Raw genomic sequence first — 26,392 nt, 5'->3', positions numbered from 1 at the left:
AGAGCTCTAAGATTAAATTACTATATGTACTCATAACATTATTCACAGAGGCACTCCTTTGTAAGGCTGGGGTTGCAGGGGCAGGACTAAAACCCACCTTCAAAGTCCATCCTATCACGTCAAGCTTTCGTGGGCTCCTGCTGGTCTCAAGAATATGATCAGATACTTAATTCCCCAGAATCTGAATAAATAATTTGCCTTTTAAAAAACTTGGGACTAATCATTTCTGCTCCTCTTCTAAGTTGGCCTTCGGGGGGTGAAAGGTCATTAAACTTAGGTTAACTGGGAAATACTTCTGAGTAACCAGGTTCCACGTCACCAGTGCCTTCAGAAATACCTTCCTTGTAGAAACAGCACTCCCTGCAAGGCTCTCAGAGCAAAAGAGAAAGAAGCAGCCCTCATGCTGCCAGAGAGTTCTAATTTGTAAGGCTGCTCAGCTCACCCCAGGGTCACTGGGTGAGGAGGGACACCCCACCTGGCATAGCACAAAAGCCAAGCACATTTCCCTCCTCACCTCCTTCCCATGTCAGGCTCCTTCACACACACTGCCCAGATCTGGGTCATGTTTCCAGGTCTCCCTCCATCCCACACCATAACACTCCACTGGACCTCCCAAAAAACCACCAGCAGCACCAAGAGCCAACAGAGAGAAATGAGGTGTGCGTTTTCTGGTTTCATAGTGCAGCTCTTCTAGCTCGTCCCATGGCAGAAATAATATCTGCAATGCCGGAAGCGGATGAAGTAATGTCACCAACCTCTCCCCCAGACGTTCACCAGCTTTACACTGCTCTGAGGCACCATGAGCCCTGAAAGCTTTATGACTCCGTGTCCTCCGATGAGAGTAGATATCACCCCTTCCGAGAGCTTAATGACCTCACTCAGCTTCACACTCACTCCGGGAGGGAAGTGTGGGCACAGTCCCCAAGGGGGCATCATCCCTTTCATGGCTACAGGAGGTTTAGAACCTACAACCTTTCGTCCAGATTCCAAGAGCAGAACCCAGACAGCGAACTGGCTTCCAAAGCAGGTCAGATACCAAAAACTGCTCTTCCCATCAATAACTGAGGGACACAAAACTTCAACATAAAGAATGCATTAAAACCCACAAAACCACTTCCCTTCAAATTCTTGATAGCAAACATGTTAGATTATTAAGTGAGGCTTGCTGTAAGTAAAATTCAGAGAAGAATATTCACACCTTCTACGGAAGGGCCCATCTGGGGTGCTGGGGCCCAGCTCTCACGTTGTTGTCCTGTGAGGAAAATGCTAGCATGCAGGCAGCCTGGCCAGGGTAAGCCCCACCCCCCCACCCCGGGGCACTCCACCGCCCAGTGCTCTGAATCCTGTGAATACACTGTGACCCCAAGAAATGGAGGGTTGTACGTGCTATAGGAGGCTGCGATGAAATCGGAGTTTGTCTGCGTTTACTTTGGACTTTGTTATTACACGATTCTTTTAGAAAAAGGTCCAGAGTTGTGTGCTACAGGAAATTGTATGTTTCCTCTTTCAGGATATGCCAACTCTGTAGAAAATTATCATCTGCGGTTATTACCAGTTATTTATACCTTGTTGTGAATAAAGACTGTACGAATCAGTTTTAAAAGCAAAAGATGGAGAGAAGGACACTTGTCCATGAGCAAGATATGACTCACTAGAATAGGAGACAAAGAATTAAAAAAAAAAAAATAACTTTTTTGCTACTCAGTTAAAACACACACTCTCTCTTTCATAAACACATACACATGCGAGCACAAGGCATCTATGTTGTGCCCGATGCTCGGCTGGGTTGCTGACAAGGCAGACATGAAAAGCTTCGGTTCTCATCTTGTTTAGAGTTTTGCTTGGGACCTGCTCTCCTATTGGGTTGAAATTCGACTGAGCAAATGTCTTAGTGCTTCCAGGCAGACCTCAGGAGCAAGAGGGTACAAGAAAGAAGACATTAGAACAAAAGGGAAGGGATAAGGAGCAGTGTCTAGAGGGGGGGCATGGAGAGAAAGATGCGACATTGATCAGAAAAATAGTCTGTTTTGTGGGGGCTATGGAGACAGATCCAGACTAGGATTCCAGAGACCCGAGGGCTCCTTCTAGGGTTGTTTCTATAGAACTGTGGACCCTTCAAAGGCATTCTTCCCTCTCCAGGTCCTGATTTTCTCATTAGATAAATGAGGAGTGTAGAGTACACTTGGGTTCTCAATTGGGGGCAATTCTGCCCTCCCCGGATATTTGCCAATGTCTAAAGACATTTTTGGTTGTCAAAACGGGGGGTGGGGGGAAGCCCAGGGATGCTGCTAAAGACCCTACAGTGCACAGGACAGCCCCTAACAAAGAGTTATCCTGCCTAGAATGTCAATAGTGCCAAAGTTGAAAAACTCTGGGCTACACCATTTGAAGGGTCTATTGACTTCTAACAAGATCCACATGGTTGATGGAACCCCCAACATAGCATTGGGCTGGAACCAGGAGTCCAATGGCCATACTTTGCATTTTTCCAAGGGCCAAAGAGCCAATGTTGAGCCATTATACTTGTAAATTTTGCCTTCTTTCCTAGCATTCATGAGCATCTGTCCAACATACTCAGAGGTTGACCAATGTTACTCCAAGGGAGGTTTGGCCTGTGGTAAAGTTGGAAGATGCATGAAAGTGGCCAGTCAGCAAATATGCCACCCACGTCGGGGGCTGCTCTGAGTGTACAGATATATGATGTCACCTACATCAATTCATACTTATTGATATTAAAAGGATACTTCAAGGGGCTCTTTTGAATTCACAGAGTTTGTAACAAGCATATAATGCAAGAATTAAATATCAAAGAATGCCATGGAAGAGATGCCACCTACACTTCTTAGTAATTGTTGGGTGAATACAACCAACCACAGTGGAGGTGCCCCGATGATTTTAGAACTGGTTGGAGAGGTTCCAAGAGTTATAGAACCATTCCGCTCTCCTGCCACAGGCAGCCCTGGGAAGAGAGGAACCAATGAGAGAAGAAAAGTGCTAGGACCCTGAACGTCTCAACAGGAAGACTCCAGCTGGAACAGCTGGGACTCTACCTTGTCAGGTGTTTGGCATAAGAAAGGTGGTTTGGACAGCCAAGGCCAAGTTGGCTTTTGAGTTGGCCTGCATTTCCCTACTCCTCTGAGGCCTGAAATATCCATTCGGGACTCTCCTGAACTGTCACTATTCAGTTAGGATACCCTGTACCTTACCTCTAGCAATACCAACACATGGTGACGTGTGGAATTCTTCCCACCTTGCTGGGCCATCAAGACCCGGATGCTCCATGGGCATGCTGATTGGAGACCTAGGGCTGCTCCTCTTGGATTCCTCTGAAAATGCAGCAGAAAAGGTCATCAGAAAGGATGGGGAATATGGGTTTCTCTCAACTCTTGCCCAAATTACTGAAGTAGCCTCCTAACTGGTCTCCTCACAGTTATCTGGTTCCCCTCCAGTCTCTTCTCACCAGTATAGCCAATGATTCTTTCACACTCAATGTCAATTATGTTACATTCCTACTTAAATGCATAGAATGGATCTACAGGGCTCAGGGTGTTATGATACAATTCCCTAAAGACTTCCAAAATGCCTTGCGTGGATCCAGCTGCTATCTACTGCCTCTCAAGCATAATATCCCACCATGCTGTCTATGCTCCAGACATACCGGCTTTCTTTCAGTTCTTTGAATGCCCCCTGATTCCTTCTGCCACTGGGCCTTTGCACATACTATGTTATCTGTCTTATATCCTCTTCCTCCCAGGCCCCCACCACCCCTTGTCATCTGGTTAATTCTATTCTCCTTTCTGAGCTCAACTCAACCACTGTCTCCCTCACAAATGCCATGTCCAACTGCCCTCACTAGGTCATTCCTTGTATACTACCCTTCTTGGGACTATGTGTCTCTTCTTCATTGCTCTTTACACAATTACAATTTTACATTAATGTATGCATTGGTGTTTAATAAAGATCTATTCAACAAACAAACAAATGACTTATTCCCTCCTGGGGTGGAACAGGGGCTCTGAACATACAATCCTATTTCTGTCACTTTGATGGTTCCATCTTCGCAGCACGGGAAGCTGTTGGCTTATATCTGCCCATCAAGAATCCTCCTTCCCTGCCAGCCCAGTTCACCCACTCTCCTCCATGAACTCTCCTCTCATCTCCCACTCCTTGCAGAATTTATTCACCCCTGTAGTACATTATTTGGATCTTCTCACATATTGCTTTGAATCAGCATCAGTTGTCAACACATTACTCTTCATTTTTGGATTTTAAACTACTTGAGAAAAGAGACTCAGCCTAGCACACTGTTCTGCAAAGTTGTATGCGCTCAATAAATATCCGTTAAACCAAAATGCCACTTGTTAAAGCTCTGGTGATAGGAATAATCTCAAGTAGCACCTCTAAGATAACACTAATGCCAGGGATGTTCCACCCACTCAGCTTCTCTGGGAGGATATGGAATAGAGATGGGAAGAAGTTCTGTCTCGGTGAGGGAAGAAAAACTAGGTATGTGGTGCGAGACTTCTATCAGGAAGTTACTATCATCTTTGAGGCCCAGTGGGATTTCTTCTCTTGTTTCAGATGGCTATCCTGTGTGTAGCACTGGTTCTCTGCATGTAAGGTTGTCAGAGTTAGCAAATAAAAATACAGGACTCGCAGGTACATTTGAATTTCAGATAAACAACAAATATTTTCTTGTATAAACATGTCCCCAAAATTAAATGGGATGTACTTATGCTAAAAAAAAATGCTCATAATTTATCAGAAATTCAACTGTAACTGGCCATCCTGTATGATGTATTTTATCTAACAACCTGAACCACATGCCTTTATTTTTGTTTTGTTTTGTTTTTATTTAAATTCAATGTATTAACATATAATGTATTGTTTCAGGGGTACTTGTCTGTGATTCATCAATCTTATATAACACCCCGTGCTCATTACAACACATACCATCCCCAATGTCCATCCCCCCAGCCCCCTCCCCTCCAACAACCCTCAGTTTGTTTCTTATGATTAAGAGTCTCTAATGGCTTGTCTCCCTCTCTGGTTTCATCTTGTTTCTTTTTTTGCTCTCTTCCCCTATGATCCTCTGCCTTGTTTCTTAAATTCCACATATCAGTGAGATCATATGATAATTGTCTTTCTCTGATTGGCTTATTTCACTTAGCATAATACCCTCTAGATCCATCCACGTCATTGCAAATGGCAAAATTTTTAATTTTTGATGGCTGTGTAATATTCCATTGTATATATATATACCACATCTTCTTTATCCATTCATCTGTCGATGGACATATGGGTTCTTTCCATAGTTTGGCAATTTGAAGCACATGCTTTTAACATATGGTTGAAGATGCCATGATATTAACTGGTGGTTCCAAATGACAATCCACAAAAAAATGAATACCAATACAAAATAACCAGACGAGTCTAATTCTTCCTCAATGTTTATTCAATATGGCATCATATCACTCCCTGAATCACCATTTTCTGAAAGGGAGAGTGATGGATCTATTTTATTCTTTGCATGCAGTCCTTAGGATGATGTTGCATTTACATGTGTACTCAAAGCATATTCGTGTCACCGCCTATTATGTTCAAGAAGAAGAAACAGACTTTGGTGATACCATGAACATTCACGATGTAACTCACCATCACATGTGTTTGTCCCAGAGCATGGGGTTGTGCGTGGAAAGGAAAAAGCATATATTCTCCAGCAGTTTTCCTGGAGACCCAGGACTTTTCAGGGAGGGGGACATAAAAGTGAAGAATGAGCCATCCACCCTGATCAAATTTGTCCTTCAGAAATCACAACTGCCACAGCAGCCTCAGTGGAGGAGGCCAGATTCTTGTAACCGGGGAGGTTTTGTTTGATTTCATTACATCTTTTCCTCCCTTACAATCCTGCAAAGTGAGATTTTTTTTTTAATCATTATTAACAAAACTTAAAACTCAGTTTGATGTGACAAGTTTTTGTGAGTGAGTGACCACACACATGTGTGAATGTGACAAAACCAAAATAGGACATTGGCTGGACAAGAAACTAAATGGGAACTTATTAGGACTGAAGTTGGAGCATTTCCTTTGCCCATAACCTGATCCTTGTCTACAAGTTCTTGAAAGAACATGTCTTGGCTTCCTTGGGACTCAGCTCTTTGCAAGGATCTTAGATCATTAAGACAAACGTAAACATTACTGTGTTTCTACTGTTTCCCCAGAAGATAATGTTCCTAGGTGACCATCAGTAAGCATTAAAAACATCTAGTTCAAAGCCTAGTTTTCCAAAAGAATGATCTCTGTGTTGAAATTGAGGGGGTGGGGGGGGGAATGTATTCCTATCATCTCTGTCTCTAGTTTTTCTTTTTTCCTTCCTGCCTGCCTCCCTCTCTCTCTGTGTCTCTCTTTTGGGGATATGTTGACCCAGAGTACAAAACCAATTTACACACAAAAACAAACCATATATTTGAGAGACAGAGCTTTTTCTTGGAAAACAGAACTTGGCCAGGCTAGGAATGAGTTTCTCTTCAATATTTGTCATTTTCAACTTTGCATATTAAGATAATAATGCTTTGCATGTGTAGAAGGTTCTGCCTAATTAAACAGTGTAAGCGACGTGGAACTAAGATGTCTATTTCTCTGTAGCGTTTCTTTGACCATGGAAGGGGGTGCTTCCAGGAGGCCTGGGAAAAGGTCAACCATAACTTCCAGGGTCTTTAATGCCAATTTGTAGTGAATCATGTTTTAGCGTGTGTCTGTGATTGTGTGTGTGCTGGGCGGGGGGAGGGTGTGCAGGGAGCACTTGTGTGCATGTGTTAATTTGTCTCACTCCCTTTAAAGGCGGAGACTGGCCCACTCAGACCCTCAGAGAATTATATTAGCACAGGTTTGCTGAGGCATTCCAACGAAGCAGAGATAAATGAGTTACCACGAGGTAGAGACACGAGTTGGTTCAGATTATTTCAAAAGGAACCTACGGCTCCTTCACTTGATTGGCACCCTCCGAGAGCCTCCAAGGGCCTTTTTTGATTTTTGTGTTCACCTGTATTCTCAGCTGCCACTGGGCCAGAACGTTTATGACATGCTCAGGCTGGTAGAAAGTGAGAACACCAGTTCCCCTGGAGAGGCCTTGACTGCCACTGCCAAGCCTCGCAGGCCAGACCTGAGCCGAAGATCCACAGGGGCAGGACTAGGATAGCAGATGAGGCTCCCATTCGGGGCCGGAGAGCAAAATGCAACTTGTGGTTGGCAGGAATCAAATAACAGGGCCTCCGACCAAGGGGCTGAGCAGAAATGCGGGGTATGGGAGAGGCATTATATGAACTGATCACTGGAGATAAGGGGAGAATCGTGCCCTTTACCCCCTGCCAGACACACACACATATTCGCACAAACAGATGCCCAAACATGCATATGTGCACGCATGCGCGTACACACACGTGCGCACAGGCTCATGTTGAGGGGTGAACATGCACACACACATGCTCATGTTGAGGCAGGAAGCAGCACAGAGCCCATGGCAAACATACTCCCGGAATTAAGCCACAGAGAAATTAGTGGAAGATTCTGGGCAACTAGAGTATAAAGGGTCATTTCTTTGTGGAAATACCCGAAAAAAGGACCATATTCTTCCATGAGACCATGTTGATTCCTAGTTTCGCTTTGTTTTCCCCTTGGCCCTCTGCTCCTAAATCCCTGGAGGGCTGAATGCTTGTCTCTGAGGCTTGAGACTTTCCACGCGTCACTGGAACCTACTGAGTGGGAGGGAACTGGACACAAATCGGGAAGCCTGGAGTCAGGGTCCAACCAGCTCTGCTGCCTGGGCAAATCACTTCTACAGAAAATAAGCAGCCCTCAGCCCTTTCACTTCCAAAACTAGGCTCCTAATATGGGTCCCACCAGCCTGGGAGGGGAGAGAGAACCAGGAGAGTGGAAGATACTTCTGGACATGACTTCTTCACAAGGAAGGTAGCTATTTCCCCTACAGCCTGGATGTGAGCTCCTCACTTAACTACTCTGGATTCCGATGTCCCTATCTCTGTTTAACACTCATCTCCCTGAAATGTCCCCATCATAGATATCCCATTAACAGAGGGTAGCAGGCCAAGGTAGGTGATTTTAGCAAAACAACAACCATAACAAAACACCTTTATTCCTTTAAAATCCAAATTAAGGAGACATCTATCATCTAAGCCATCATCTCCTTAAATCTCCTTAGAGCAGGAAATTTCTGGAGAGATTCCACAGGTGGGAGATCCAGACACAGTACCTAGAGAAATTAGAACAGGGCACACGGACTCACAGTTAAAGATCAGAGTTAAAGTTAGTAAGGAATTTGCAGGTGTGTGGTTTTATTCCTCAATCCAGGGAGAAGTGCCATTTTAAGGTTGTTAACCAGGGGGCTGAGCCTGGGGCCTTATGAAATTGATTTGCAATGAGAACTTTGAAACCTGGAGGAATGGTAAAGTTGAAAGGCGCTTCAGTGCTCAGAGGAATGGGAGTGGGGGGTGGTAGGCTGTGCCCACTTCTAGAATCTCAGAGCTAAAGTCACAATGCATTCCCCAACACACTTACCCACAGGGAATAAAGACTGTCAAACTTAAAAAGTGTCACTGGACTTGGTTAACAGGTCTCTCTCAGGGACCTAGGGAAGGAGGGATCCCTACTGGGTGAACGTCAGCATGCTGGGGAAGAGGAACCTGAGCACTTGTGAGCATAAGACTGGCGGCAAAAAGCTCTTTGGTAGATTCAGGATGACTCTATGCACTAGCAGCCTCTCTCTTCCTCTGTGTGTTAAGGACCCACATAATTGTGCTGAGGGAAAGGGGAGATGCAGACCCATGGACGGCGGCAGGTGGAGGTTCCACCAAGACTTCCATACAATTGTCTTCTTTTCATGGTGTGTCAAATTAAATTTAGGATTTGGCTACTATGCTTGTCATGGGGCTCTAACTCTCATCCAGAGCCAACATTTTGCAAAATTTTACAACTTGGCACCATCTCTGACCTCCAAGGACAATGGCCATTTGGGAGGAAGACCATCAGGGGCTGGTCATGGCGTCAGGCCCTGCCATGGGCTGGAGAAATTCTGAGTCCCTGCAGACCTCATCAAGCCCTGAGACAGTCCTGGGCTGTGGGCCTCCAGACTCTTCATAAATGAGAAGAAAATTAACTTCTACTTTGTTTAAACCTGTCCTAGGGTTTTCCTGTCACTCACAGTCAAATCTAATGCTGCAGGACTCAATAAATATTCGCTGAGTGACCAACTGACCTCTCGGTGATTCAGTGAAAAAAAAAAAGTGAACGAATGAATGCAGTTCTAGGTGCCCAGCTCTAATCCCTATCCTGCAATGGGGCAGTAACAAGACAGATGTGGCTCCCACCCTCACATGCCTATGACCTCGTAAGAGAGCTTGACTTTGAACAAGTAGGAACAAGTGTGATGAACTGTAAGAGAAGTGCAGGGTGCGATGCTGGTATAGAACCAGCGAGCTCCAACACAGTAAGCAGAGTGCTATTTCGGATGAATCCTGAATACTGAGCAAGAGTGAGGAGGGAAAGTGCTCTCAGCCTTGTGATGACAGGCAGCATGCTGCACAGAGGAGCTGGAAAAGGCCAATGTCTGCAGCACCTGGGTTCCAGGAGAGACACAAGGGAGAGAACCACAGAGGCAGGCAGAGGCCCCACCGTGCTGTGTCCTCTGAGCCCTCAACACTCTAAGAGTGGTCTATGGACCAGCAGCTCCATCCTTCCCGGGAGCTTGCTAGGAATTCAGATCCCCCAGGCCCCACCAGGCTATGGAACCAGAGCTGCGTTTTTTTTTTTTTTTTAATTTTTAAGATTTTATTTATTTATTTGAGAGAGAGAGTGAGTGAGAGAGAGAGGTCAAGCAGGGAGAGGGGCAGAGGGAGAGGGAGGAGCAGACTCCCCGCTGAGCAGGGAGCCTGACACAGGGCTCAATTCCAGGACTCCAGGATTCTGACCTGAGCAGAAGAAAGACGCTTAACCAACTGAGCCACCCAGGCGCTCATTTTAAGATATATTTATTTTAGAGAAAGAGTGAGCAGGGGGAGGGGCAGAGGGAGACAGAGAGAATCCTGAAGCAGTCTCCCCACTGAGCGCAGAGCCCGACGCAGGGCTCGATCCCGGGCCCCTGAGATCATGACCTGAGCCGAAATCAAGAGTCGGTTGCTTAATCAACTGAGCCACCCAGCACCCCCGGAGCTGCATTTTAACAAGAGCTCCAGGAGACGAGGCGTGCACAACGAGAAAGTTTGAGAAGCACTGGTATGGGTCACATTGGAGATTATGTTTTGTTTCATTTTGTGTTGTTACTTTTTCTTGAGAAAACTGGGAGGTGACCCTTTAAGCCTCAAAGGAGGATCATTGGATTGGCCGTTTTAAAAGAGAAATGCATGGGAGGCCTGAGTGGAAGCCCAGACACTCAGGGAGTGACAAGAGTGGCCTGAGCTGTACAGTTGGGGACAGACGGTACAAAGGGATGGGGGATAGTTTGAAACACACATGCAAAGCGTAAATATGAGCACTAGCAATAGGTTGTCAGCTGGGTCAGGCAGATGCCAGCTTTCTGGCTTGCTACTATAGCTGGATGTGGAGCTACTCTTCTGGGGAGCTCTAGAGGGTGAAAGAGAGCCAGGGGTCCATGACTGGACGTGACCATGAAGATGTTCAGTAACCAGATGAACACTGGGGTTTAAATCTCCGGGACCATATTTGTCAGGGCTCTACCAGAGAAACAGAACCCATAGGATGTGTGCAGATATAGAAAGAGATTTATTTGAAGGATGTGGCTCATGTGTTTGTGGAGGTTGGCTAGACCAAAATCGGATGGGGGACACTTAAGGAAAGAGTTCAAGTTCAAAGACAACCTGCTGAGAAGCAGGAAGAGCCAGTGCTACAGATGAAGTCCTAAGGCAGTCCTCAGAAATCCTTCCTGCTCAGGGAAGGTAGGCCTTCTGTCATATTCAGGCTTTCAAGTGTTTAGATAAACCCCACCCACAAAAGTAAACACCCTCACAGAAACACCCAGAGTAATGTTTGACCAAATATCTGGACAAGGTGGCCCAACCAAGTTAACCTATAAAATTACCCATCCCAAGGATGAAAACTGGAGAGTCATCGGCATGTGGCTGGGTGGCTATGGAAGCATTGTGAGTGGGGGCATTGCCTGAGAGAAAACAAAGGGAGAAGCTCAGAGCCCTGAAGAGCGGCATTGTTCAAAAGAAATAATAAAGTATTAAGAGCATGGGATCTGAGACCAGCAAACTTTCATTAAATTCTTGCTGTGTGGTCTTGGGCACGGCATTCACCTCGCTGAACATCAGGTTCCTTCCTCATCTAGAGGTTAGGATTCCTAACTCCTGCCTGATTGGTACAGAGATCAGATGATGTGCTTTTGCTTAGCTGTGTCTGGCACATGATAAGACCCTACTAGGTAAATACAAAGAGAATAATCTCCCTGTCCCTGTAAGACAGGATTTCTCTTCTCTTTCTAAAGCCTTCACTCCCCAACCCCCCCGACTCACCAAACACTCCCCCCGCCCCAACTTCTGCTTTCCCTTTCTGTATTCAATTACCATTCTTTGGTTGTTATCTCTCTGCATTCCCTTGCAAGTATTAAATATGTATGTGTGTTCACACAACCGAAGCGATCCTTTTCAATGCATACAGAAATTTTAATGAGCAATCTCATGTTTGTGCCAGCTTCTGGAATGGTGCTGGGAAAAAAAAAAAAACAAAATGCATGAAGTCAGTTATAATTTGCTATTGCCAGACAGAAATTCGATTGCTAGGATTGGCAGGGAAGAGGAATGGTGAGACCACTGGTGGGGAGTGGGTTTCTCTTTGAGGTGATAAAAATGTTCCGGAATTAGTGATGATGGTGGTACAACTCTGTGGGTATACCAAAAACCAGTACACAGTTTAAAATGGTGAAGTACATGTATGCGAATTGTGTGTCAATACATACAAATGGCTATTGCCTACCTCAGCTAGGGGATTGCCTGCCTCCAAGGTCAACGTCATGCAGACATGAGGCACCTGGCCCCAGACAAAGGCACAGCGAGGGGTTCACAAGTGATACAGAGCAGCCCCATGATGCTGGCATCCACGCCAGGCTGTGAGCATCACACGGATTCAGGAGGACTCCTCAGTAGAGGCTGGAGTCCGTGTCAAGCAGAAGGTGAGGCTTGAGCTGAGGGTCAGGGAGAAATAAATGCACTTGAAGAGGTAAAGTGAGACACACTCCAGAGACTCCAGAAGGAGTGAGAAATCATGGTGTTCCCTTCACTTCGGGAAGACTGGCTCCAGGGCAGAGGAGTGTGGAGAACCAGTCTTGGCCAGACAGGGAAGAGCTATATTTGATAGCTCCTTGCTACTCAAGCTTTGTCTGGATGTGGGAGCATCCAGGCCAGAGTTCGAGGTCTCTGAGCCATGCTGGACAGCCACCTGTCATTCCTTCTGAGGCACTGGATCACCTGCATCCTTCATCATATCACGACGTGAAGATCGCCTGCTGAAAAGGAAAAATTTGACGGCGTGGCCTTTGCCATTTTTCATTTACAAGAGTTGACTAAACTCTGTTTGAGAGAAATGAGGTTTCTTTGTTTTAAAGAAGTGCAAAGCTGCAGGGCAGACGGGGAATTCCTAGGCAGCCATCTTATTTTATGTGGGTGTGAAGTGTAAAACCTGCATTTTTTTGTAAGCTGAGCGAAGCCAGGGTAAAGCGGGAACAAAATGAATACAAACAAGCTTTAAATACCGCTTTGAAGATGCAGGGTGGCCTTCGTGGGCACATCTGGGAGGCTTCAGTGAAAAGATTGACACAAAGTCTGGATTTTTCTATGACCAAGTGAGCTGGTCAAGTGAGCTGGTCAAGCCCAGAGCCCAGAAGGTCACATAGAGGTGGTTCATTCCCAGGACCTGGGCAGACCTACCTTTGCCTCTTCAGTGGGTGAGCATGTCAGGGAGGGTGGAGGTAATGAGAGGAGCCCCACATCTCCTGAAACCTCACTCCCCTGCCCTGCTGGTGGGTGTGGGGCCCTGAGCCACGGACACCAATGGTACTTAGGTCCATATTCTCAGATTCCATTTTGCTGGAATATTTGGTAAGCTCCCTCTGGAAGTCTGAGTCTATGACATTCTGTATCCTTTGGTACTGACATTTTTTTTTTGTTAGCATTGTAGTATAGTATGACTGCCATTTAAATAACCCCCCACACACACCCTAAAGTACTTGTTTGCCCTGAAAAGAAGTGGTTTGGCATAAAGTGCAAGTTTTCAAGCATCCATTTTCCAGATCTCTCTGTTAAATTTATATATATATATATATATATATATATATATATATATATATATATACACACACACACAAAAAAAAGGCTAAACCATGTGGAATGCTCCTAAGTGAGTATTATCGTTTACTAGATTTCTTATTCCATCTTATGGCATTTTATAATAAAATATCACCAAGCTCATAAAGAGGGCTTTTTTTTTAAGATCCATAATCTTTCTAACCATAACAAAAGGGCGGTAAATATATTGTACAAGAGCGCGATGGAAAAATGTGCTAAAGTATTTCCATAAATCAAATGTAGCACTTTGGCATTGACTCTAAAGCATTAAATTTAGTAAATTAGAACCAGATGATTTTAAAATAGAAACTTACATAACTTTACGGTGTGATTTTTTTTTTTTTTCTACACAAGTTTATCTTCATGAAGTCCCCTTGGCTGCTACCGTAACAGGTATTTAAGAAGGAAGGGCAGCATCTGGGTATTATTCATCTTTGTAATTCCCATGGTGCCTAGCATTCTGTTGAGCAATTAGTAAGTATTGGTGGATAGATGAGTGAAATCTCAGCAGTGATTAACAAGTACAAGTTAATTGGAAAGGCAATATAATATAAATATTTATATGGATCTCTATGTAGACAAAACACTGCTACCCCATACTTCATAGTAAAAATATGTCTCACTTTTCTTTTCGTTATTAAATCTGTGTCTCTCAATCAATGAATTTGAAATCAAAGGGTGGATCTCCTTCTCATTTGGGCCACCATGACCCCAACTGCCATCACTCTGGGACATTCCCCATACATAAGTCTCTATTCTATTTCTGCAACACAAAAGCTGCAGAAAATATTCCTTTCTGTCATTTCTTCCTCCCCTGTCACACATAATTTCACAATGTAGCTAGTGTCTTAAGGACAAACTGGGAATTCAGTGCAACACATAGACCAAGAAGATCCTAAATGTGGTGTCACGTTTAGGAGATACACATGAATAAGGTACAGTCTTTGCCCTTTAGGAGAATCCTTTTTGGCAAGGGTTAGTCGGAGAGCTGTAGTTGCAAATGAAAGAAACTCAACTCCAACTAGGTTAGGCAGGAAAGTGTGTTCACTGCCTTATGAATTGGGTTGTCTAAGAATGGACATCAGGCGTGGCTTCATCCAGAGGCACAGACAACAGCATTAGTGTTCTCTCCATTCCTCCACTCCAAATATCTTTGCTTCTTTTTGCATGTGGACTCACTCTCTCTTGCTATAGACACTCTATAAAATGAGGAAAAGATGTTCACTACCAAACATACATTTACAGATTATGATCCAAAGAAAGAAAGGTCCTCTGTCTCCCAAGCTTCATTTACAAAATCTTAAAGAAGATCTCAGGTTGACTCTGTGAACCACATGCCAATTTCTTGGGCCTATCATCATGGACCGGGGCATGCCTTCTATGATAGATCAGGCCTGAGTGGTGGTTGGGGATCTTCATTAGCAGATGAAGGGAAAGGAGGGTATTTATGCCATAAATACTGAGGATGTGGAACTGACATGGCTAATAGAAGTGGGGAGAGGCAGGGAGGAATAAACAAAAGATCAGCCTGAACTTTTGATTCTAGGCATCTGAGACAAAAGCAGCATCATAAATAGAGTAGTTAGAAATGGGCCCTGTTTCAGTGGGAAGTTCATATGTATATTAGCTAGAGTTCTCCAGAGAAACAGAACGAAGAGGCCAATGGGATGTGTGTGTGTGCATGCGTGAGTGCATGCGTGCGTCTGTATAGAGAGAGATTTTAGGGAATTGACACATGATTGTGGAGGCTGACAAGTCCAAAATCTGCAGGGCAGGCTGAGAGGCTATAGACCCAGTGAAGAGTTGATGCAGCAGATCAGGTTCAAAGGCAGTCTAGAGCAGAATTCCCTCCTCCTCGGGGGCTGGGGGACGTCTGTGGCTGATGACCTTCAACTGATTAGATGAGGCCCACCCACATGTTGGAGGATAATCTGCTTTACTCAAAGTCTACTGATTTACTTGTTATTCTCATCTACAACATAGCTTCCCAGCAATGTCTACACTTGTATTTGACCAAATATCTCGGCACTGTGGCCTACCCCAGTTGACATATAAAATTAACCGTCACAAAATGTGACTAGTGAGGTGCTTCTGGACTATTTGGGTGCGGTAGGAAGTGAGAGTTTGGGACTCAGAACACAGGACAGGAGATGCGATTGTCATCTACCCAGGAATGAGAGTAGAAGTCGCTAGGGAGGATTGAATACATAATGGGAAAGCACAGAAGAAAACAGGCTGAGGGTGGAACCTGGTGGAAATCCTGCCTGGAAAGGGGACTGATGTCTTGGCGAGTGCCACAGAAGAGCAAGAAGAGCCCACAGCCGTGGAGGCCAGAGGAGGAGGCCACCTTGAGAGAGGGGGCAGTGGAGAACGTCGGAAGCTAGGGAAGGCAAAGGGCCCAGGAGAGCCCCCGGCATGGGCAGTGGAGGACTCCTCCAAATGTGACCTGCAGAGCCCTGCCCGCCAGGCCATACCCCCCCACCCCAGGTCCACCTCGGAGCGAGCCCTTCACAGCCCCGAAGGCAATTAGATGGGGGCCGTTATATATCGTTGGATTCCATAATAAATACAAGGTAAGGTTTGTATTTCAGATGGTTTTTTTACTCCATTTTTCTAATAACATATTGTTAAGTATTGTACAACACAGTGGACTGGTGTGTTGTAAATGATTTGGGAATGGGAAGGCCTGGTACGTGCCCAAGGAGAGCCTGAGAGGCGCTGGCCTGAATGGTGGTCCACGGAGTGGATGGCGGAGGCAGAGAAGAGGAGGCCCGGATGGGAGGCCAGGCTCCGGGCTGCTCGCTCTGGCCCTCTGGTTATGGCAAGTGGAAGAGAGACAGCACTCAGCCTGATGCTGGGGGAAGAAGTGCCCAAGGGAAGGCCTGGAGGAACTAGAATGTACTAGTGGTCCATGCTCGCTCATCCACAGTTATGAAGGATGAAAGTCTCGAGTTCTTTCACAACTCATTTAGCAAAACCTGACCTGGCTTGGCCCAAGGTAACGCATATTCTTCATTTACCCCACTTGGCATGAGTCTTCATACATCTTCCTGCCGAAATATGAATGAGTTTGCATATGGGAAGCTGGCCCCGGTCCCACTGGGAACTGTGTAGTCTGGGGGATAGGTCAGTCTGTTTCTAAAATCTGAAATATTCAGAATCCCACAATCCCTCTGGCCTCCAGGTTTTTGAACAAGGAACTGTGGCTCTCTGTTTAGGATGAGGAAGACCTGAACGTGCACGTAGAGGGCAGGATATGAGAGATTCGGGGTGAAAATGAGAGAAGAGGGAGCAGGAAGCTGAGTCCCAAAGTGAGGTTCGAAGAGAAGAAGAAACACAGCCCAGTCTGGGTAAGGAGGAAAGAGATTTGTTTTCCTGGTGAATAGAACAGCACAGGAGATGGCTTTTGAAGATGTAGAGTGATTTCAAGGTGGCGATATCTGAAGCTGGGGAACACGTGGCCCCTATCTTCTAGGGGCAGAAAGAGCAGAAACCTTGCTTCTTCCCCCAGCTCTCCACCCTTCCGAAGACGAGAAGCTCCCAAGGCTGGTTAGAGCATAAATCACGAGACCCGCAGGCCCCAGAGTTCAAGAGGACCTTTGCAACACCCCCTTTTCTACCCACCCCCCGTTTGAAGTCATAGGGTGCCAGGACCTAAGCGAATGATGGGAACTCACGCTCAACCTCTGTAAGCCCCCGTGGTGTGAGCCAGTGAGGCTCAAGGCCTCTGGCTTGCTCATTAATTAGCAGGGCTCCCCCTCGGCTTTTCTTGCAAGGAAGAGAGCTGCTCTGCATTTCTCAGCTTCAGTGGGCAGAAAGGAACGCGCCGTCCACACTCCACATGGCAAGTCAAGGGTGGACACCCGTGTCTCCACCACCGCCCAGTGCCCGGCCCACGCTGGAGAGGCATTCCTCTCGCAGACAAAATAAAAGATTGCTGATAGCTGGAGCAGTTTGTTTGCTTTCTAAAATGAATCAAACTCTTCAAAAGCTTGGCTCGAACAGTGCCGGCTGAGCTGTGTCCTCACACCACATTCCTCCTCTCCTGTCCCCCCCCCACAACCATCACCCCCCAAGGCCCGGCATTACTCAGATTCCTTCCCCTCGCTCATCAGCGCCAGCTGGCGGCCGCCAGGGCCAGCCAGACAGGCCCGATGCCCCGGGACAGGGCTTGCTGGACACTCACTGGCCCCAGCTGGTGAGGGCAGCAAGGGACGGGAGGCCGGGTTCCTTGGAGGACTGGGTTAGCTGGCCCCTTTCAGGGCCAGTGGGGGCTGGGCAGGAATGCATCTCCAAACTCCTGAAGAAATGATTTAACCTGTTCCTCCAGGAAAGTGGTCGTCTGGTGTTCAAAACACCCACCGGGCCACGCTCCCTGATCTTTTCCCACCCCACTGCGCTTCCATCTCCGCCCCCCCCACCTCCACCTGGAGCTAGGCTGGGTGCTGGATGCGGAAGGTGAATTTTAGTGGCCAGTGTGTCTGAAGGAACAGACTGGACACAGAACATCCGGCCCCATCCAGGCACATCGGGCCCACAGTCCCTAAGCCTCTCTGTTTACTACACCTGGAATGGAGCACAAATGGAGAGGGAACCGCACACATCATGTCACGTTATCACGTCCCATCATAGGTACAGATGCAAGGAGAGGACAGGAAGACTTCAGACTTAAGAGTATACAAAGAAAAAAAAAAGATTATATAAAGGACCGCCCGGGCATGGGATTTCTGTCTATACGGTTGTGGCAGATCACCTTGACCTTCGTAAGGATCCACAGTCTGCCTATACGGTTGTGGCAGATCGCCTTGACCTTCGTAAGGATCCACAGTCTGCTGTTTCTAGCCGCAGAAGAGACTTCCATGACAGTTTTGTATAACAGATAGTTTATTTGGACAAACTGAAGCATGCAATAACAGAATACCTCACGGTTAGAGAGAGCAGGGGGGAGCCTCGCCAGGCAGCCTGCACAATTGTGCCAATAAAGTCCTTTCGTCCCACTGAATGTCATTCCTGTGCCCAACCGGACACATCTGAAGAGTGGAAATGTAAACCTTCGCATGTTCGTCTTGCTCACAATTTCACCCCTAAATTAACTCCCCAAATCCCTCACAGGAAGAAAATACTCCATGCTAAAATGGAGCCTCATCATTGCTTATCATATTTTACTAAAGTTGAGGAAGTTTACTTGACATATAATTTAATCTGTTTTGTTTTTTATTCTTTGGCGGGGGAGGGAAGGTAGTAATTAAGGATTCCAGAGTTATAATAACACTGCGATGGAGGTATATCTAAAACATCAAAAACTTCACAATTACAGTTCTTCAAAAATCAAGTCCAGGTATTGCCCATAATTATGAGGGGCAATTTACATGAGTCTCTGTAGGTTTTTAGTAGCTGTTGGTGACACAGGATTACATATATTCTTTCATGGTTTATCAAGGACGGATAGGAGTCTAACACACACCATTTTAGCACTTCACCCTTGGGAAAATTAAAAGCCACCTCAAAGAATCTGTGACAGACGGCAGTGCGAAATGGGGTAGGGAAAGAGGATGGTAGATTTTTAAAAGGAAGGTCACAAAGACACACTTATAACCTTGGCTCAGTAAAACAGGGCAGTGAGACCTTGTAAAGTCACCACAGTGTGGGAATCCACCATGTCACGCAGTAAAGAGAATTCTAGAAGAATCATTTCTATTCTCTGTTGTTTAGAGTCCCACCCCTCCCCGGTGGCTTGTCACTGAGAATAAGAAGTAAGTCAGAGGGCACCAAATCAGAAGTAATATTGGGAACATGAGTCAACAAGCCTTTTCAATAAACAACACCCTCCATCTGCAGAAACAAATATTATAAGACAATGTTTTTAACAACTCTTTCAGAAAACAGAGTTTATCCTTCAGACACTATTGTTAAAAGGGGAGGCAGGTAGGAAGAAAAACTTTAAAAATAATAGTAATAATAAAATAACTGTTAAGGGAGGGGGTGGGTAGGAAGGGTTAGGATTGGGCAGCCTTAATGAGTCTCTTTCACCAAAATAGTAGTGATGAGAAAGTGAATGAACACTCCATTCCCCAGCACAGGAAGAAACAGGTGTTAGAGATTGTATCCAGAGCATCTCTTTAATAACAGACTTTCATTCATTCCAAGAGCTTGACCAGCTCAACAGATTAAAAAAAGAGGGGCTACTGCCTAGAGTGAGAGGTGTTCTTTCCTCTGCCGGCTGAAAAGTGACTTATTATTTCCTCGTTGGCATCAGCAAAGGCTGGGAGCGTGGACAAGACACAGGGCTCGGGGAAGACGTACCATGAGACTCAGTTGCCTGCATAAATCCCCTTCCCCAAGTTGCTTGAAATCTCACTGCGGAGAAGAAGCTCTTCCTCTCAGGAGAAACAGTAAAGGCAACACCTAAGCACTAAACGACAAGCTGTGTACACAATCACCTGGGGGATATTTTTAAAAATGTATAAATTCCAAGTCCCCTCCCCAGACCCACGGAGCATTCATAATTGCTTTTAAGGGGGGGTCAGCTTTGGGAAGCACCGACCCAGGGCAGAGGTAGGGAGAGACAGGCGGGTGGGGAAGAGATCAGCAATGGAAAGGAAAGGTCTCATGAAGGAGCCAAGGTGCAAGCAGGGGGAAAGATGGGACCTCAAGAGGCACAATGATTAAGGGGGACAGTCTAGACAAGCAGGGCTTGAAAGCACGGATAAGGTGTGTCACAACTTGACAACTTGCTCTTCAGTTGGGTTTAGACCCACTTGGATGGAGAAGCTACCTTATTGAACTGACTGACAAGTGGGGGGCTCAGATAATGAAGACCCCCAGGGGATGCTGGGGGGCAGTAGGCACAGCGATGAGGACCCACAGACTCAGGAGCCAGAGAGCCTGCCTTCCAACACCAGACCCACACTCACCCGCCTGTAACTTTGTGCAAGCTGTGTGACCTTTCTGGGTCTCCAATTTTGTTACATGTAAAATTAGGGTTGTCATATTAGATAAATATTCAATGAAATCACGTTTGTGATATTAGGGTCTGGCAAGCGGGAGGGTTTCGATCAAGGCTGAGTATGCCAGTGGTCAGTTGGGAAACTCTTGGTGGCTCATCTTTGTTTGGGGAGATTTCTGGAGATTTACAGAATGGAAAAGTTGCTGCCTCGCATTATTTTGTGAAATAACTTTGGTTTTTGTAGGTTTTGTTTTTCAAACTAGAAATCATAACACATGGCCGTAGAAGGGGTATTTCTAGATCGTTTCGCTGTGGATGTGGAAGGATCTATCCTTGAATCTGAGCTCAGGAATAGATCTATCTTGCACTATTCTAGAGCATGGGTCAGCAAATGTTTCCTGTGGAGGGCTAAATAATACATTTTGGGGGGAGGGGGGTTGCAGCCATTACCTCTTCAAGTTACAACCACCCAAGCCTGCCATTATAGCTCAAAAGACACCCTGTAAAGGAAGGGGTGCCTGTGTTCTAATAAAATTTTATTTATAGACACTGAAATGTGAATTTCACATAATTTTCACAACTCTCGGAATATTCTTCTTTTCCTTTTTTTCCAATCATATAAAAAATGTAAAAGCTATTCTTAGCTCATCAGTCACACAAAAACAGGAGGCCTACAAGCTGGAGTTTTCAGACCAAACCATGTCCAAGAGCCAGAACTGGCAACAGGCCTTGAGTAGGTTCTGAAACGTTGCATCTTAGCTTCCCTTATCAATGTAAACCACGCTACTGCCTTCAAACTCAAGTTTTCTCCATTCCTTTCCTGAGCATCACACAGAACTCTCAGAAAATAGACATTCTTTGAAGTTACTGCTGTCCTCTTGTTCATCCATTCACTCAGCAAGTATTTAAGCCCCTATGAGGCATAAGCCTGCGGAGGACACAGATGAACAGGTTACCACCCTGTCCCTCTGGAGCTCACCTTGAAGCTAGGGCCACAGAGATCAACCAATATTATGGTACAATGTGGAAAAGCCTTATAATAGGGCCGTGTTCCAAATACAATGGGGGCATAGTGAAGGGAGGGACGAATTAGTTCTGAAAGGAGGAGGTGGGCAGAGTGGGGGTTGTTGACGAGGAAGTACAAAAGGGTTAGTGTTGGGGCTCGGCTTGATAGCAGACGTGTGAAGGGAGGACGCGCTAGGCAGAGGGACCCATCTGTGTGGAGCCAGGACAGTACAAGTGTGTCTTAGAATTGGTGAGTCCCGCCAGTTTGGCTGGAGGGTGGGGTGTGGGGTGGGGGGATGGGAGGGGATGGGGCCAGAAAGGAAGGGGGGGCTCAAATTATAGTCTGTGCCAAAGTCTGCAGATTTTGTTTTTAAAGGCACTGAAGTGTCCCTAGAGGTTTTTAATCCCAGTAGCAATGTGATGTGCTCTGAACTCTAGAAATTAAACAGGTAGTGATGTGGAAGATAGCTTCCAGCAGGAAGAGACTGCAGGCGGGGAAATGACAAAGAAAGGACTGGAATAGATCAGACAAGAGAGACAGAATGGACCTGAAGCAGCGACTGCTGTTATGAGCCAACCTGGCGGCACCCGTGCAAGGCACCCGGCCCTCGGAGCAGCTTCATCCTCTTCAGAGGGGCTGCTCTAGATTCCTGAGCTCACTTCCTGCCCTTGCATGTTCTGACCTGGCCCTTCGCTCTTAGCAGCCACATGGGTTCCTCCCAAGTTGTGTGTAGGAGAATCTCTTCCCTCTGGCATCCTCTTGATTTCTTGCTGTATCCACGCCCGTGTCCAGCGGCAGCTGGAAAATCATTTGGACGTTGTCTGGTGCCATATCCCTTGCTCCTGCCTGTATCAGCATCAGGGGAGATAGAGCCCTTGGCCACCAGCAGGCAGGTAGCATGGCTGAGGGGTGCTCCCGCCAGGGTGTTGGTGAGCATAGGGTAGGGCCCGAACCCCGGAGTCCTGGCCCATTTTAGGAGGCTACCCACGGGAGTAGGAGGGTGGCCCCATAGATTGGTCGACAGTGTTTATATAGCATAGTTTAAACAGTATTTCTGCATCCAAAAATCCCAGGTAATAGAAGGGATTGCGGCTGTTTTTCTGTTCAGTGAGAGAATTTGTGTTTCCCCAAAGGGGGAAGGAAAAAACATACTACGTGCCTAAATACTGATATAATTAATACAAAATATGAATACAGTAACAACTAGCTGCATTATGTAAACTGCATTAAGACCAGAACTCAATATTTTAACCAAGGGCCTGCTACCCTTGAGTGTTTACACAAAGGGTAAAAACACAGAGAAACAGATCACATCATTCTCTGCTCAGATCACTCCGGTGACTTCCTCTGGAGCTCAGAAGGAAATCCAACTGCCACCATCCACCTGTCTCTGTCTCCTCCACCCGAACCCCAGGTGCCGGACTCCAGGTACACTGGTTTATATGCTGTTCTTAAACACACCAAGCTCAGACGCTTTCCTCTGCCCAGATCTTTGAGTGGATCCCTCGTGCCATTCAGATTTCTGCTTTGATATTACCTCCCTAGAAGGGCTTACCTGACCACTCTTTAAAAGAAGACAACCCCACCCTCATCTGTTTTCCTCTAGCAATTTTTCCTGCTTAATTTTTCTTCATGGCATTTATCACTCCAAAACTGTATTTCACACATATTCATTGACTTATTGTCCCCCACTCCCAGGAGACTGTAAGCACCGAGACGGTGGGGACTTTGTCTGTCTGGGTTGCTCCTGTACCTTCCCCACCTGGAACAGTACCTCGGAGGTGCTCAATCGAGATCTGTTAAATTAGAAAGCTGTCTTCCACCTTTTCCTGAATGCTTAAAAAAAAAAGTGCTTCACACTTAAAATATTGACAGTGGTCTAACAGTCATAACTGTCATAATTAATACAATTAAATAAATATTCATATATTTATATATAATAATAATGTTATATAATATAGTAATGATATATGATGAATTTAAGATGAAATAATTCATAACAAAATATTAATAAGCAGACATTAATTAAGATAGTACTGGGTATTATTACCTTCTATGCACATGATCTATTTTTTTCCAAAGATTTTATTTATTTATTTGTCAGAGAGACAGAGAGAGAGAGCACAAGTAGGGGCAGAGGGAGAAGCAGGTTCCCCACTGAGCAAGGAGCCTGATGCAGGACTCGATCCCAGGACCCTGCAATCATGACCTGAGCCGAAGGCAGATGTTTAACCCACTGAGCCACCCAGGTGCCCCTATGCATATTATCTCATTCAATACTCATTATAACTCCAGCAAGTAGGCAGTATTATTTTCCCTAATTTATACTTCAGGGCACCGAAATCAAGAAATTAAGAAAATTTGTTGAGATTCTAACACAGTTTACCTGACTCCAAGGTAACTAACGCCGACCCAAACTGCCCTGAAATGAACTGCAGGTAGATCTGAGGTGTCTTACCCAACAGGAGAGAAACAGGAAAGCAAGAGGTTCACTTAGCATGAATTAAACTTTCTAGCGAGAGAACAAAATGACAAAAAGCCCTAGCAAATGCTTTGGGAAACCGTTTGAAAGCATTGAAATGGAGTGAGATAGTGTTCACCTACTCAATGGTACTCATCAAACTAAACAGAAGGTGGATTCAGCTTCACTGCTTAGGAAGCCAAAGGAATGTTATCTAGATCTTCTGGAGGCCACAAGACTCATCTTACAGATGAGAAGGCCTTTGACTGATCCAGGCAGACACCAAAAACACAATTTCCTGCAAACTAATGACTCGCCTAGAAGACTGTGGGACTGTTAGGAAGAGCCTTTGCAATGCAATATGCTGCATGCTTAATCTATGTTCAGAAAGACCTTGCAAAATCACTCAGGCTCATTTTCACTCCAACGCTAAATGAGGAAAAGTAAAGTCCAAGCTGAGGCCTGAACGGGTGTGACAACCTCATTATGACCGCTAGTAAGGGGGGGATGGGGGTGGGGGGCTGGTCACGTCCAGGGAATTGGTGCCATATTAAACTGTGATCTAAACTATGAGCCCTGTATCTGGAAACCACTTTTGCAGGACAGCTGCTCTCCTGTTCTTTTTGTTTGGATCATAAAAGTAGAATTTTAATCCACTGGGAATTTGTGGGGGAGGGGAATCAAACTGATTCTGATCCAACTAGGTCAGGAAAAAAATAAGAGCCGATTTTTTCCATCCAAGTCGTGTAGTCTGGTTGGAGCCCAACCCATTCAGGGACAGCTATTGTCTACAATCACGGAGTCTCAACCCTGAGACCCAGTGAAAAGGAATTTTCCCCTCTATCAGCTCTATCCTTCCGAAGAGTCGCTAAAGGTGACTGTTTCTATCTTCTCCTGGGTGATCTCTTTCTCTATAGAAATCAGGAGGCTGAACCAAATGTTCTGTGCTTCACTGGACAGACTGGTCTTTCTTAACCAGGCTGATCAAACAGTGGGCATTTTTTGTTCCCCTGATAATAAGTGTTGGTGGGTTAATGGGTCATCTTCAGGAGAGAGGTCAGAAGGAAAACACTGCAGTGTTCAAAGCTGGAGCTAGAAATGCCAGCCATCAAAGGACACAGTACTCAGTGGACAGCGATGATGTATAGGGCGTGCACTGGCCAGCCTCTTCGGAGAGGTCACATCTAACCTTTATCCTCAGCAAAGCCAGAGAAGATCGCCGAATGTGGCTGACAGCTCTCTGAGGCCCTGGTGAGAAGCTGGCCAGGAAAGCCCGGGTGTCTGTGCTAGAGGAGTTCCTTTTCACTGAGGGAGAATTGTATTCTGTCTCCTCTGCAGACTGACGTTGCAAGTACTTTGAACACTGAAAAGAACAAAAAAAGCAAACAGCCACAAAAAAGGGGAGGGGTGGGGAGGAGAGAAAGAGAGAGAGATATCAGCAGGGGTAGTTAGTAAAAAGGGGCCCGGAGACAGAAAACCTTTTGTTCCCCGAATTCGTTTCATGTAGAGATTGGGAGGTGAATGGCTTTGAAATGAAATGGGTTTATGAAGGAGTTGCTAGGTCACAGGAAGCCACGACTGTCAGACTGCTCTGCGAATTCAATTTCTTTAAAACTTAGGTTAATCTGAAAAAGAATCTCCTTTTCCCGGTTTTTTTTGGGGGGAGGTTGGGAGATGGGGAGTAAAGTTCGAGAGGGTTCCCCACATCGTTTTATTTTCCACCCTGTTAATAGAAGAAATGACCACATTACAAGTTCTTTGTCAGTTTCCGAAGTTAAGAGGTGGGCGGGGCCCCGCGCTACCTTGGTCCGCCAGCCAATGGCGGGCGGTATGCAAATATAGTCGGTGCTCGGCCAGCCTCAATCAAAACAGTGAGCTCAGAGGCTGTGCCGTAGGGAGCTCTGCGCGCTGCGACTGGCAAACCCGCCCAGGCCCGGACCGTTCTCACTTTCATTTAGCCCTGCACTCCATGGAGGGGCGGACTCGCCAGTGCTTGATGCAGTCTCACTAGTGTAGAAAAACGGCTCAACTCTCCCCGCCGCCGAGATGAAGTATAAGGTAAGCGGGTGCCTTTTCCCTAAGGTTTCCGCGTGTGGGTCTGTGTGTGTGTGTTGCCCACTGTGACAACTCTCCAGGGACCCCTTCGGGGCCCGGGAGAGATGGGTCTCAGTCACCGAGGTTGGCATACGGCAGGCAGAGACCCAGTCTCCGAGACCCACTCCGGGTCCGAGCACACCCCGGTCCACCTCCCCTGAAAGTTTTGGGCATTCGTCTTAGAGCCGCTGCAGGAGCCCTGGAATTCGGAGGGTGTCTAACTTGAAGAGGAGTGCAAGTCTCCGCGCGGCTCCCCCCAGGCCTGGCCTCCGCTGTCCCGGAGCTGTAATGAGAGGGGAATCAGAATTGCTGAGTCTCTCAGACTGGCTCTCAAAGCAGTTTTCAGCCTTTGCTTTAAGCATTTGATATGAGAAGCAGTTTGCCTTATGTACTTTGGGTGGGAGAAATTAAAAGCCTCAGGTACTGTTACACAGCGGATGGTGGAGAATTCTGACATCCTTAAATGATACTGCATATAAGAACAAATGAGGATCTGCCATTTCTTGAAAATA

General features: G+C 46.1%; 1 protein-coding gene across 4 annotated transcripts in view; it reads left to right on the top strand.

The window, feature by feature from the left end:
- NEDD9 (neural precursor cell expressed, developmentally down-regulated 9) overlaps positions 1–26,392 on the top strand; it is a 178,298-nt gene that overhangs the window by 106,498 nt on the left and 45,408 nt on the right. Inside the window, exon 1 of one of the 4 annotated variants that reach the window (XM_025890956.2) lies at positions 25,649–25,844. The exons of the other annotated variants lie outside the window; for them this stretch is intronic. Coding sequence (XP_025746741.1) covers positions 25,833–25,844 — 12 coding nt within the window. The 5' untranslated portion in view covers positions 25,649–25,832. Of the gene's footprint in view, positions 1–25,648; positions 25,845–26,392 lie in introns of those variants that run through there. 4 annotated transcript variants of the gene reach the window in all.

The sequence above is a fragment of the Callorhinus ursinus genome, unplaced genomic scaffold (assembly GCF_003265705.2).
Source record: "Callorhinus ursinus isolate GAN/ISIS: 27379988/994484 unplaced genomic scaffold, GSC_fseal_2.0 scaffold26, whole genome shotgun sequence".
NCBI lineage: Eukaryota > Metazoa > Chordata > Mammalia > Carnivora > Otariidae > Callorhinus > Callorhinus ursinus.
This window is presented reverse-complemented; position numbering and strand designations above follow the sequence as displayed.